This window comes from Fukomys damarensis, unplaced genomic scaffold (assembly GCF_012274545.1).
Source record: "Fukomys damarensis isolate Sample0158 unplaced genomic scaffold, DMR_v1.0_HiC HiC_scaffold_4, whole genome shotgun sequence".
NCBI lineage: Eukaryota > Metazoa > Chordata > Mammalia > Rodentia > Bathyergidae > Fukomys > Fukomys damarensis.
This window is the reverse complement of record NW_022900916.1, coordinates 34,783,576-34,797,502: the sequence shown is the minus strand read 5'-3', so window position 1 is coordinate 34,797,502 and position 13,927 is coordinate 34,783,576. Positions and strand designations below refer to the sequence as shown.

Below are 13,927 nucleotides of genomic sequence, written 5' to 3'. Positions count from 1 at the left end.
TTCTAGGACGGACTCTCCTTCCCATTTAGCTTCCACCTCACTCAAATCCAAGGAAAGGGGAGAGTTATAATTACAATGTTTCAATGAAATTAGAAAGAGGTGAAGCTCAAGTATTGATTTTTAAAACATTTTTGTAGCATCTCAGGGTCAGAAGGGCTTACCCAAGGTTATCTAATTTGCTTCTTGCCCCAGGCAGGAGGACTTAAATCATCCCAAAGAAAGGAAGTTTCATGCAATTTGTGAGCATTACTGAACTCCATCTACCTGAGGCATGCTGTACGCGCCACTTTCCTGTCACAGGCTCTGCCACATGTACTAGAGCACTTTTTAGAGGAAAGCTATGGCACAAATGCAAATTAGTAACACTATAAATCAGCTAAATTCCCTTATGCACCTACCCCAGCCAAAAAATGTTTGAGGCCCGAGCTACAATGCCAGTCAGTCTTTGTCAGAAAATATATTTATTATTGATAGTGAGTCAAGTTGTCAGTATTCATGTTAGAGGTTGCATAAACCAAGGTTGCTTTTATATTTATAAAAATGTCTTATTTCATTTGTAATCATAAACATCATTCCAATAAAAGAGGAACATTTTCTCTCCTTTTTCTCTTACTTGCATGACCACCACAAGTGAAAATGAAATAGTTCTTAGGCAAAGAAAAGGAAGAAAGAGGAAACAAGTAAGACAGAGCCTAGGCGATTCCACACAGCACTTTTCCTGAGCTCTGTGTTTTTCTGCTCCTTCCTCTCCCTACTCCAATTAGCTCAGCCTCCTCACCTGCTCCCAGCTTTGTTAGAGATGAAGTCACCAAGAGGTGGAGCCTGGTGTGAAAAGATACATCATATGGTCAGTAGAAGTGGAATAGAAAGTACAAAAAGGTGGAGAGCACTGCTCTTCTCTTTTATTTTTCCATAAATTGGGTTTACTGATACAGAACAGTGTCCTCCTGATCTAGACCTTGTCTTCTCAAACTTGTTGATCAAAGCATGATATGATTTTGTTGAATTCATTTTCTGGTGCTTCTTTTTAGTGGTCTTCTCTTTTTTAAGTGCATTATTTTCTCACTCCGAAAAAAAGTGTTCCACTTCTGGAATCAAAGTTTTGCATGTTCTAAAGTTGGTTTTATCCTCCCTTCTCCAGCACGCTCTGCAAGAGTAATAAAAAGCATGTTATACTACCAGAAAGATGGGTACAAGGCAGGGGGAGATGGCAGTTAACTACTTAGGATGATTTAGATTGCTTTTCAAATATCAACTTCAAAAACATAAAACAAGGCATATGCTCGCTACTGTACCATTCATGAATACTAGGTGTTGTATCGGGTATAATTTCCAAATGACCTCTCCCTACCAGCCCACCACAAGAATGTCCTGGATGGTGGGAGTGGGAGCATGCACGCCACCTCACTATAGGGGCATTTGGGAGTATGGCCCCAGTGACAAAGGGGAACTATTTCCAAGGAAGTGGGGAAGGGAGGGATTACAGCCAAGGGCTCTGAGGCAGAATCTGTCAGTTGAAGAACATGAGTCAGTGCCAGAACCTGTTTCTGAATTGCAGAGACCATCCCTACTTTCATTGTAGTTATTCTTATGGATGGAGGGTGGCAAATACAAAGAATTTTTAACTATCAGATTACAACTCTATAGCCTTTATTCTCCGAGATCTTTAAGAAGAAAAAACTGATCTTTATCTCTTTAGTTTTGAAAGTCCCTGGAACTGGGTAGGTGAGGCCCAAGGCTGACTCTAGTTCACAGGTTCATGCCTTCCTCTGGCTCTTACCTTCTAGCCACCCTGGCACTCAGCTCCAAGCTGTGCTCCTATGGGCTCTTTGTGCTCAGATGATGGGAAATTAACACACACATTATGGGAAATTAAAGAATAATGCAGAGTAATAATTTGCTGATTTTTATTTATGTGCTAAATATAAATTAAAACTTAATTTTAAGTAGTAAATGCACATGTAAAAAAATTCATAAGGAACAAAAATATATCTGAGAAAAATGTAGCCTTTCCTTTCTCCCTTGTTTCCAGTTTCTTGTGGATACATCCAGAAAGAGGTAACAATTCAAAAGAGGGTGGTTCTGCCTAACACAGGGCAGACTTCTATAGCTGGAGCAATCGGGGAAGGCTTCTCAAATACACTTTCACCACAGACAGAGACCTGGGGAGAGGACAGGGAGAGGTAAAGATGGGAAACAGGGGCAAAGATATAAAGGAAGGAATCAGCCCAACTCCCAAAGGGCAAGGAGGGAGATAAGCCTCACTGAAAGAGAGACTTTGTACTCAGGATTTATGGAAAGAGTGTTCAAAAGGTCCAGAATGGATGCCAGGCAGAGATGCTTTCTGCTGGCCACCGAAAAAAATGTGGGAATGTGCTTTTTTTGGGTACCGGAGATCAAACTCGGATCCTTGTGCTTGCAAGGCAGGCGGTGGAACCGCTGAGCTAAATCCCCAGCCCTGGGAATGTGCTTATGAATAGGAGAATGACATCTAGGAAGGTTAAATAAGGATGATATCCTTGGTACAAATGGCTCCAACAGATGAGTCTGGAGGCAGGAAGATCAGGAAGGGACAGATTGGAAACCAGAGGGCATACACTGAACCACAAAAAGAAACCTGATGAAAAAGAAAGTGAGATCTTCCATACAGGTAGACCCTTGGTGGCAGGGACAGTGTGCAGAAGGGTCATCTGGAAACTAGGTGGTCAGTGGGAGAAGCCAGAAAGAGGAAAAAAGACAGACAACTTAAATCCTGAGTTTGTGATTTAGACAGTTTGCGAGACATTCCACATGGAAATGTCTGATAAACTGTGGGCTTTGGAAGAGAATCCGAAGGTCTCTGGAGATTTAAGGTAAAAACTAAAGAAAAAAAGATTGAAAAGGGGCAGAAGACAGGATGGAAAGACAAAAAGGAGGAGTACATTGGGTCACAGAAGCAAAAGGTGGACAAATTATCCTACAGATTATTCTAAATTGTTTCTGATTATAGCTTTCTAGGTATTTGATCTATAATGCATCAAAGGATAGATTTAAAAACAGACAAACTAGCTAGAGAGACCACACAGAGAAGCAGAAAGAAAAGATGATTTAGTCAAACAGGAAATAAGTTTAAAAAGTTAGATGTGTCCAGAGGAAACAGGAAAGACAAAGTAGAAGTAGAAGGATCTGGCTGGGGTGCTCTACAGAACACACACCAGAATGTGAGGTATCTCTCAAGCCCATCATCAAAAGAGCTCTGTGTTGGTTGGGAAAATAAAATACTGAGCAGCTACCATGCAAGACTCAGACACCTTCTGGCAGTGTAACAGCATCTCATCTGTGCTCACCCCCTTGTGACTTGATCTAAGTGGAAGTTTCTGCAATTACACAGATGGGTGCTCTGTAAGTTCCTGATGTACAGACAACCTCACCCTGACACGCTGTATTAAATTCAAAATGGAAGCCAGAAGAAAACAGACCTGTACTGGGCCCTTCTAAAGGTAGTCACTGAAGAAAGTGGCCTACTTATGAGTGAAGCTGTTTGATCAGTGTGCATTTAGGGGCTACAGATTTACTTTGTTCTTGAACACATTGATGTGAACATTAAGCTGGCGTCTGCCTGGACAAGAGTGCACGCCTTATCTCTTCCTATAATTTCAGGTCCTAAGATTGTAAGGGTAGCCATGTGACAATGTGCCTCTTTTCAAATGTTTTAAAATAATCTGCAGCTACTATTGCATAATTAAAGCAGTATTTAAAGGGCTTTGGGAGAGTTTAGAAATTTTTTAACCATTCTTTTCTCTCTAAATAGATATAGGTACTTTTTCAGACAAATGATATAATACTAACATGTTATGCTCTCTTGGAGATAGTCCAAGCTGGCCCTAGCCAGGCTGGGTCAAGCCAGTCTTACGTAAAGACACCACTAGAACATAAGTAGACAAATATAAAACACATAACCCTTCTAATCACATTCCCCATATATCGTGCTACAAGTATCAAAATCCAAATTCTCAAAGATAGTGCAGAGGTTCATTGGACTTGTATGTGACTCCTTGGAGACTTAAGAGACCACAAGAAAGCTCCACAGCTGGTCTACAAACGTGATGTTGAAATGCACTGCTGTCACCAAAGGGTGGCAGAGGTAGTACAAAAGTTCCTCACTGATGTCAAAGACATTAACAAAAACAAGGTAAAGAGTTGAATTTTTAAGAAGATGAATAAACTGGTAATACTCTCTGTGTTATTATTCCATTGTAGCTATGCAGTAAAACCTGCTCAGACCCATTAGGGTCTTGGGTTCCACCTTGTAGGCTCTTCCATAGTCTCTGGATTGGTTCTGTAAGTAGAGGTTGAATTTCAACACTGCATAAATTTAACACTTCATAAATTAACATAAGAAATTCCTGAAAAAACAAGGGAGAAGCTTTGCAAGTTATAAAATTGCTTCCTTCATTTAAGGAACTGCTAACACTTAAGACACATAAAGAGATTCCTTGCTTTTTGCTCATTATTCACATATTTGAGCCTGCAGAAACTTTTTGTGAACACTAGGCAAATTATCAAAAGAAGGTAAGAGTTCATGTTTTGTTTGTTTTTTTTCTTGGTACCAGGGATTGAACTTGGGTCCTTGTGCTTACTTGCAAAGCAGGCACCAGAACCACTGAGCTAAATCCCCAGCCAAGGAGGTAAGAGTTCAAGCTTTAACATTACTCTTTTCCCAAGTCTCTTTCTAGTTCCTACCACTGAGGAACAATTGGCAGCTCACACTGTCAAACATGGACAGTGTCCCTTGGAGACTTGAGGTGGTATGTCATTTCCACTTTTATTAAAATGATTCTAAGTGCTTTCCTCAAATATTTTTGTTACACAGTAATCCTGCCACCTGATTTCTGAATTGCAGTTTCTTGCAGGAACTGTCTTCACAAGATGCCAGCTACTGGATGTCTCAGTATATTTAAGGGAAATTATGGTAACCCGGGATTGCTATGCAATCTGAACAAAGAGACTAGTTTTTCTTTTTTAAAGGTATCACTTGGTGCTTCTCCCTGGATGATCTTACTTAGCATCTCCCCAAGATTTCAAACCCAATCAGGCTTGCACAGATGCAGGAACATCTATACACACATAACGGGTAAGCGAACATGAGAGAGTGTCCCAAGTCGGACACGGACCTGGTACTTCAGTTTTCAGTAAACCGGGACAGGAAAAGTAGGGGTTAGAAGAGAGTGGAGCTGTGATAAGGAAAAAAGATAGAATGAGGCAATTGTAAGATAAGAGGGAAAAGTAATCTATAAATTCAATTTACAAGAGGCACAAAGCCAGGCTTGCCTGTGCACTGAGCGCCACTCCTCACAACCTGAAAAATCTGATTAGCTAACTTATTTTGTCCTCAGTGTCTGTCTGTTTGTTCTCCCAAGTCAGGTCTGTTTTTTGTTTTTCTTGCTTTGGAGGAAACACAAGTTAACTTTTGTCTGCTTGGATCTTGTTTTTATATCTCTAGGACAAATGCTCTACATAGCTATAAGTAATTAACTGTTTACACAACTCAACACAGTAATAGACAAAACACCAATATTTCAGTTCAAACCCTTGAAGAATGAGCACTAGAAAAGAAATACCTATTAAGAAAAATGAAAAATGTATTACCTGGTAATGTTTCTTCTTTTAGCCTCAGATTAAAAAAATAGAAAATGTCATAAAGCAAACTATTTCTCTCAGAAAGTAGTTTAGAAAATAATTTTTATGATGGAAGAGGCTGGGGTAACACATTTAAAGTCTGGAATTTAGTTTGCTTTGATGTGTCTCCAAGTTCCAAGGGACGCTCCCCTGAAGGATGGGAAATCTATTATGAAAAACCCATGTGTTATTCCGTGTAGTGCAGCCCAGCTGGGAGATTAATAAATATCATCAGGTGATGATGATAAAGAAGGCTTCAAACACAATACAAATATGCTTCAGAGGCTCTTCCCAGATTAACGTGGATTTTTCTTTGTGTTGTTTGAAGGTAGGGGGCACATACATCAGAACTCCTTCCCTCAATGAAGAGCAGGGTGCCTAAAAACAGCAAAGCTGTGGGAGGTTCTGGTCACAACTGTGAACTACCCAGGGGATGCTAGCTCTTGCCCAAGAACAGCAGGGATGGGTCGTCTCCCAGGATCACCTTCAGTTTCAGTGGGAGTAAGAGGAGGGGAGAAGAGGACTCCTTTTTCAGGAGCTCCTGTTCTCTTCTCATGCCATCTTCCAGGTGTTCTCAAGCCTGAGGATGAATTCCTAGAGTTGGTGTGATCAGACATCTTGGATGGGTAGACAATGATAACTCCTCATCTCCCAGAAGAGGAAGAACACACACACAGCTGGGCTTCTGAAAGGCTAAAGATCCCAGTGCAATCCCAGCCAATGGGCTCTATAGTTAAGCTTCTCAGCGTCTCCAAGGAAGTGTGATGACAGTTTAGGGGTCCAAGTCCCATCTCCAAATCCATGTGATTCTGACATGCACCCATATTCAGGATCTGATTTTATAGAAAAAGACCCCAGGTTTAGAATCCAGAGCAGGCTATGTCACATCTAGGAGTCACACTCTGGGTGCTAAGTGTACAAAGAAAATCACTGATGCTGGTTATATGACCTGTAAAGTGCTTCCAGATCCCACAGCCTGGTCTATTAAATCATTTACATGTCATGCAGAGTTCAGAAGAGACAATCGTAAAACAGAAACCTATTCTAGATACTACTCTGTTTTCAGGTCCTCTTCACACTCAAAATAATAAAGAAAATATCTGAGCCCTGGTAAAACACAAATCCAACTTATAGGGGAGATAAAATATACTGTCATTAAGAAGGACGACTGAAATTTGCCAGGGCAAATCCCTCCATATGTACCAATATGTAAACCATGTACTGAGATGCCATTTATATTTTAGAAATGAGAAGACTGGGTGGGTCCACTGGCCTTGTGATGAATTAATGTCACACTGAGATCTAGCCACATTTACCAAGGTCTGACTCCACATTTTTTAATATAACTGAGTTGCTGTTTTCTAATATCCCTAAGGAGGTCAACAGGAAGCAAAGATCCAAGGTGTTGGGGTCGGGTGGGGAGGCAACTCACAAAATGTCCTTAGTTCTGTCCTTCCTTGAGCTGGGTTGACTGCTTGGGTTGATCCACTGCCTACTCACTGATATAAAACTCTGCTATCATTTATGAACTCTTCACTGCCCATCATCAGACTTCAGGCCCAGCACTGCCTCTTGGAATCTCCTGGGCTAGCCCTTGCTTCTGGTCCTAGTATGTCCTTGGTTCTGTTATTATTATTATTTTTTTTTCTCTCTCATTGAGTTTATTGCTACATTTTAGGTATACAGTACAGTTACATTCATCATTAGGATCTTGTACCTTTACATGACAGGTCTTGGTTCTCATTTTTCCCCTTGTCCCTGTCCTTCCTTTACCTCCTCCTCCCCTCCCCATTTACAAATACTTTATTTCCATTTTTTCATTTTCTCATATATTTTTTTCCGTCATTACATTTTTCCTACCCTTCCCACTTTCCCTACACCTTTAGCCCTTTTCTTCCTATTTCATAGTGTCAATAGGTTCTTTTGATCCTGGCTTCCTGCTCCATCTCCCAAATCCCTTACCTCTCATGGTCCATACTTCACAGGGTAAGAGGCATCTCAGTACAGCATGAGCCTGGGCTGGCCAAGGTACCTGCATTTTTCTAATGCACTTTAATAGCCAGAAATCTACATTCTGACAGGCAGCACTGCGATAAATATTCTACATTTTACTGATGTTGAGAAACTGACAGACTCTCTCTATTACCTCCCTGTTTATTCTGCAGTCTTGTCTTCTCCAGGGCTGTCAGGAGTGTGAACTCAAGGGAAGGATATGTTGCTGTGGGAAGCCAGGCAGCAGACAGACCAACCACAAGTGCAGCTTATCTTTACAAGTTTAAGGTTAACAGCAAAATGTAAGAGGCAAACTCACAAAAATCTGGAGGTCTCATATGTAGGGACGCTGCTTGTATTGAAGGGGCCACAATACTTCAATGTGCCCATGGACACATGTGCTTATGCCCTACCTCTTCCTCTCACCTGAAAGTAGAGTCAGTTCTAAAATAACACAGCTCCGGAAAGGCACTCATGGGTTCTCTACTTCAAACCCTCAGTTCATCAAAAAAGAAACTGAAACTCTAGACACCATAATTAGATTAGGGTGCCAGCAAAAGCTTTTCCCAACAACCCTATTTTCTAGTGAGCAGCAATAAGAGATCTGGAAGCTAACTCACTCTATACCGTCCATTGGAGCACATTTTGGTTCACTAACTGACAAATATTATAGGCTTTCCTTGCTCCTTTCTTTCCACGGTCCCATGTAAGGCGAGTGTAGTGAGATGGAACAAGAACCAGGCTTGAAGGGTAAGAAGAAGTAATTCAGTCTTGGGGAACTAAGAGAATTATGAGGCTAAGAAGATATGAGATAAAAGAGACACAGAAGTCTGTCAATTGCTGCTCTTCATTTCTAAATGCTGTATCTCATACAGCTATCCAGTAGCTTTTAAGTTTTAGAAATGATAATTAAAGCAATTTAATATCCTTTATCCTGATGAAGAACACATAACTTAATATACTAGAAATAATAGTCAAAATGTCTCATGTCAATCCATGACAAATTGTTTAAGAATAGCTTAAGATTGATGTGAATAAGTAGATGACTAAGAAGAAAAGAAAAGTAAAGCTAAGGAACATCCGGAAAATTTCCTACCAGTAAAATCTATTAGTCTCTACAACAGTGCCCAAGGGAACTTATGAAAGCCCAGGCTTATGAGTAATTTAAAAGTGGAGTGATTTGGCTCCTGGAATTATTCCATAGGGGAAACTCTGTATATGTAGGAAATGGACAACGAGACCTAATGGGTTGTTGTCATGTGGACATGTCTGGTCTGTACTCTGGATCTAACGTAGCCTATCGGGAAATGCTGCAACAGTAAAGATTACACATACTGCCAACATCTCTACTAACAAAGGGGCAGAACGGGGTTGTGAGATTGGACAAACTTCACAAGGAGCAAAAGGTCAAACTAATATCACAGGAAAAGCAGCTCAGTGGTACCTCGGTTCACGAATTTAATTCTTTTCATGATTCTGGGTGCAAACTGCACTGGACGAGAAATAAATCAAACTTTCCCATAAGGTCAACACTGAACCTAACCATTAAATTTGATTCTGTTCTTGTTCAAAAACCAAATACCACTTTATTATAAAAGCAAAACAAAAGTTTTGTTTTGTTTTTATGGCAAGGTACATTTGGTCTAGTTGTTAAATTTACCATCATGACTTCCCTGGTTTCAGTGCTCTCAACTATAAAATGGTGAAATAAAACCATCTCTATTTACGTCTCAAGTTGTCATAAAAAAAAGAACAGATGTGAAATGACCTTGAAATGTTAAGTACTGCAGAAATGTAAGTGGTGGTGTTTCTTGGTTTTTTTTCTGTTTCAATGCCGCCCACCTTAGAATAAATGTTTTGTGAACTTCTATCTTTTTACTATTACCTTATAGCTTCCTAGTAACTGAATATAAAAGCTGTGGAAACAAACGTACTAGATATAAATAATACTAAATGATACAGCAGACTGAAGAGTACGAAGGAAGACAGAGGGTCTCTTTTGGAATTATTAGTACTAATGCAATGCTTCGGAATGATCTGCCTTGTTTCACTACGAAATAATACAAATGAGGAAAGGGAAAAGTAAGATTTATTAGTACTTTGTATAAATGTAATACTCACAAGATTACCCCAATTCACAAGCAATCAAGTCTCAAGGTCTCAGAACTAGTAAAAGACAGGGTTTGGATATAATTCAGATCTGCCAGGTTCTAATTCTATTGTGGCATATTTGTATTTGTCACACACTAATTTTGTTATATTCCCTAAACATGTACCATTCATCTCATGGGACTAGGTGTAGATGATTCAACACAACCTAGGTTGGAGTCAGTGCTCCAAATGCCTCTGCAGTTGTCCTTTCAGCAATGTCACACATGCACTGTGGAAAGAGGCATGTATATGCGATACCAGTGGTGAAACAAGCACTTTGTCACAGCCATTCTTTCCACCGACTACCCTGTAGAGTAGTCAATAAGGCACTATTATCAATTTAGAAAAACTCATGTCAATCTGAAAGAACCAAATGTTTCAGATAGCACTGGTATTGAAGGTTTGAGCCTAGTTAAGGGCATGTCAGAAGCTATTTTCGATAAATAAAATGTTCTAATTTAACATTAGCAACACAGCATCTCCCAAAGACCTTTAAAGAAAAAAATCTTTGGCATATACTCATGAGTTATCCAAGTGCTGCTACAATCAAGAGACAGAAAAAAGCTAGAAGCCACCAGGGTTTTAAAGACAAGACAGCTTTTAATCTTAAGGATATGTTTTCCACTAGTGTTACTGCTGTTTTCCAGCTATCCAACAATATCAACTCTCTCATCAGATATTTATTGAGTGTGAGAAATTTGCAGGAAGTAGCATTATTATAACTATAGTGAACTGGACTACAGAAAGACATGCTGTGTAACTCAAACACTAGATTCAGTTGGGTTAGAAGGTCAACTCTAGGGAGTTTGTCAGCAGAAAGAACCATAGTTTCTAACAATTTCTGTTTCTCAGAACCACCTCCACCCAATAGTTTAAGTAGTTAAATAACAGGCAATTAAACCTGTTAGAACTGTTAATTGGCTTTAAGGTTATCATTAGCTTTCTACAGTACATAAATAAGATAAAACACATGTTCTATGAATATTATATTGTTCTGATTTGAATGGTCAAAAGACATATATGAAAACAAGGGAAATTCTTTAAAAAATTCTACCTCTCATCTCTTTTCCCAGCTCAACTGTGCAGTTTCTACCAAACTGCTAGAAGGACTGACTAGGAACTATCTACTGCTTATGACCCCAGAGCTGCTTGACACTTAATTTAGATCCTTCCCTTTTGCTGGTTTTGAATTCTGGTCTAGGAATATAAGGAAATGACCTTGGGGATACAATTACTAGCAGATAAAAGGTTCAGAGCAAATTATAAAAGTATAATTTTAACAGAAGGTTCTCCTCTATAAGTGAATGTGTTGAAAAAAGAAGAATCCAGACTCTCTTACAGTGATCTGGATGGACATTAAGAAGTAACCAACTCATTATAGTAATTCTTACTGAGGAGGGTGCTGACTTTATAAGGCTTCTCTACACATACAAATCCTTACACCTGCCCCAGAGTACTGGGCTTTCTATCTCTACTCTTCTGGTGCCCCAGGTAGCTCAGCTCACACACTCACCTGTTTCGCATGATTGACACAGTGCATGTACTGGTTAGCCAGGGCGGAGCAGCTGAGGGTCTGGTGGGTGTTCTCACGGTAACACTGGAGGATTCTGGCCTGCAAATCAGCACAGACTGGATGATACTCATACCGCCTGAAAACAAAAATAGGGTCTGCTGAGACAAATGGTCTTCATTCAGAATAGAAATGCCAAGGAGAATATATAAAATGTTAAATAAAAGTACTACAAATTCAAGAAAATATTTAATGAAACAAATTTCTTCACATATTAAAGAAATATATACAAAATTTTTCCCATGATAAAAAATGTGTAGAGTAAATAAATTTTAGGAAATAAGCCCCACTAACTGATACTATTATATATTACCCTGGATACTATAACCTCCTTTGCTAAACCAAAATCCAAACCCTATGCATGGTGTCAGGCTTTGCATCCTGGAGCCCTAGGGCAGAAATCAGAGAGCCCTGACTTCTCTCTCCCCTTCTCTCCCATTCCCACATCTGGCAGGTCACAATGCTGGAGATGCCCACGGTTTGTTCCTCCTCCTCTTTAATCACTAATTCCAAGTTACTTTTGTCCTGCATTCAAGTGAAAACCTCCAAACTGGTCTCTGTCTCTTGGCTTTCACCCTTTACTCCTGTTCCACATGTCTTCCAGAGGGTTCTTTCTACTACATAAATCCAAACCACTACCTTTCATACTGCTTCTTAAACAGAATACAGGGCAATAGGCACATTTCTTCCTAATCAGGTTCCTGCCTTCCCTTTAGCCTCCATTCTAGCCTGAACACTGCTGCAGCCTACACATGTCACAGTCAGAATCAGCTCACACATCTCTCCTCACATCTGTGCTCATGTTGCTCTTGATTTTGGAGATATTCTGCCCCCAAACTCCACCCACACCTAAATATCAAGAAAACACTTATTTACTTTCAATACTTAGCTCAAGTGTAACCTACTGCAGTTTTCACTGTCCCCACCCCCGTCCCAGTCAAGTCTATCATTCCTTTTAGGGTGATCTTCTAGTCCTGTATTAATGTCCCCCATCACACGCAGGAGACTGACTACAGTACAATCTAGTGCACTTTAGCCTATATTTACTAGAATGCATTGTGTTTTATTTTCTTTCCATTGCAGGCTATCAGACATGGGTATCTCTTTAGAAATCATGCAATAAATCTGCTGAATGAATACAAATAGGTAAAAGGAAAACACAATAAAATTCCCTGGGTTAAAGTTCTATAATTATATTTAAAAATCTCCAATTTTAGACTAATCCGTTAATATGCTATACTAAATGTATAAATGACAAAATAACCAAAATGAATTATATATATGAAAATAAAAGATTCTTGATAATATGGTAGGGAAACTTGGATTATAAGGACTAAACACAAAAAGAAAATACATAAAAGTTATCACTTTAAATCTAGGAATTCATATTTTTTCAAATTAGTTTTGCTTAACACAAAATGCTTCGAGACTTTCTTATCAGTTCTGCCTCTGAATTTTAAATCTGTTATTTCCATATAATCTTGAAATAGCATTATTTTAAATTTAATGGGTTCTAAAAAAAACCCTAGAGAACATGGAGAATATTTCCCATCAATATGAAACCCCTGGGTGACAATTTGTCTCTTCATGATTTTTATCCAACATACTAAGCTAATCTATATTTTGCTGGAATAGAAATGCAAACCATGTTACTGATACTCGAGGGAATTTACTTTCTAGTTTGCTCTAAAGGAAACAGACATGGGGAGGGGAGGGAATTCCACAAATTTTACATAATATTACTTTTGTTCTTTCATTCATTACTTCACTGCCTTGTCAAATACCTAAGAACAGAATTTAAATCCAATCTTGGGAGTTTCAATTCTTTTTAAGATTTCAAAGTTTAGATGTCTGTAAATATTTCTGGACAGACTTCCCTAATCCCCTATCATAAACATCAATATAATACGACTAAGCATCAGGTCAACTGAATGTAGCAAAGCTATGACTAATGACTTTAATAGTTTAAAGGAAAAGAGAGCCACATTCTATCCTAGTGTTGACAACTGACCTTGTCTGCAATGAATCTTAGCTTTAAAGGGGGTGGGATAGGAGAAAGAAAGACTAGAACAGCCCTCACCAAATATATGGCCCTCCTCAGTAACATACAAGAAGCAGCAGCAGTAAAGTGAGGATCTACACATAAAAAAGAAGATATATATGAATATGTATGTATACACACACACACACACACACACACACACACACACACACACACACACACACTGTTTTTCTCCTACAAAGACTATTTTGCAATGGGATAATCTATACCGCAGCATGGACTCCTTAGAAAGAGGTAATGGAAGGTATAAGAGATAATATAAGTTGTAGAGAAAAAGGTAATGCAAGTAGTACTTAAGCATTTATTTTGAGCTGAGCTATTAGTCATGCAAGTTAAAGTACATGGGTTTTATATGACTTGAAATGTGTCAAAATATACTTTTATCACCACAAATCAATATTTCTATTTGCTTCCAGGGGACTGATTTCCTGTGTGGTTGTCTGTTCTTGATGTGTGTGTGTGTGTGTGCTCAAGTGTGCACAGCTATCATCTGA

The 13,927-nt window shown here is 39.2% G+C and overlaps 1 protein-coding gene across 2 annotated transcripts in view; it reads right to left on the bottom strand.

Moving 5' to 3' along the window:
* Positions 1-887: 887 nt before the first annotated feature.
* Positions 888-13,927, bottom strand: part of Chchd3 (coiled-coil-helix-coiled-coil-helix domain containing 3) — a 286,903-nt gene continuing 273,863 nt past the window's right edge. For both annotated transcript variants that reach the window (XM_010611731.1, XM_010611732.1), the window contains 2 exons: positions 11,315-11,450; positions 888-1,147 (listed from right to left, as the gene is read on the bottom strand). In XM_010611731.1, the coding sequence (XP_010610033.1) occupies positions 1,124-1,147; positions 11,315-11,450 (160 nt within the window). In that variant the 3' untranslated portion in view covers positions 888-1,123. The remainder of the gene's footprint in view (positions 1,148-11,314; positions 11,451-13,927) is intronic.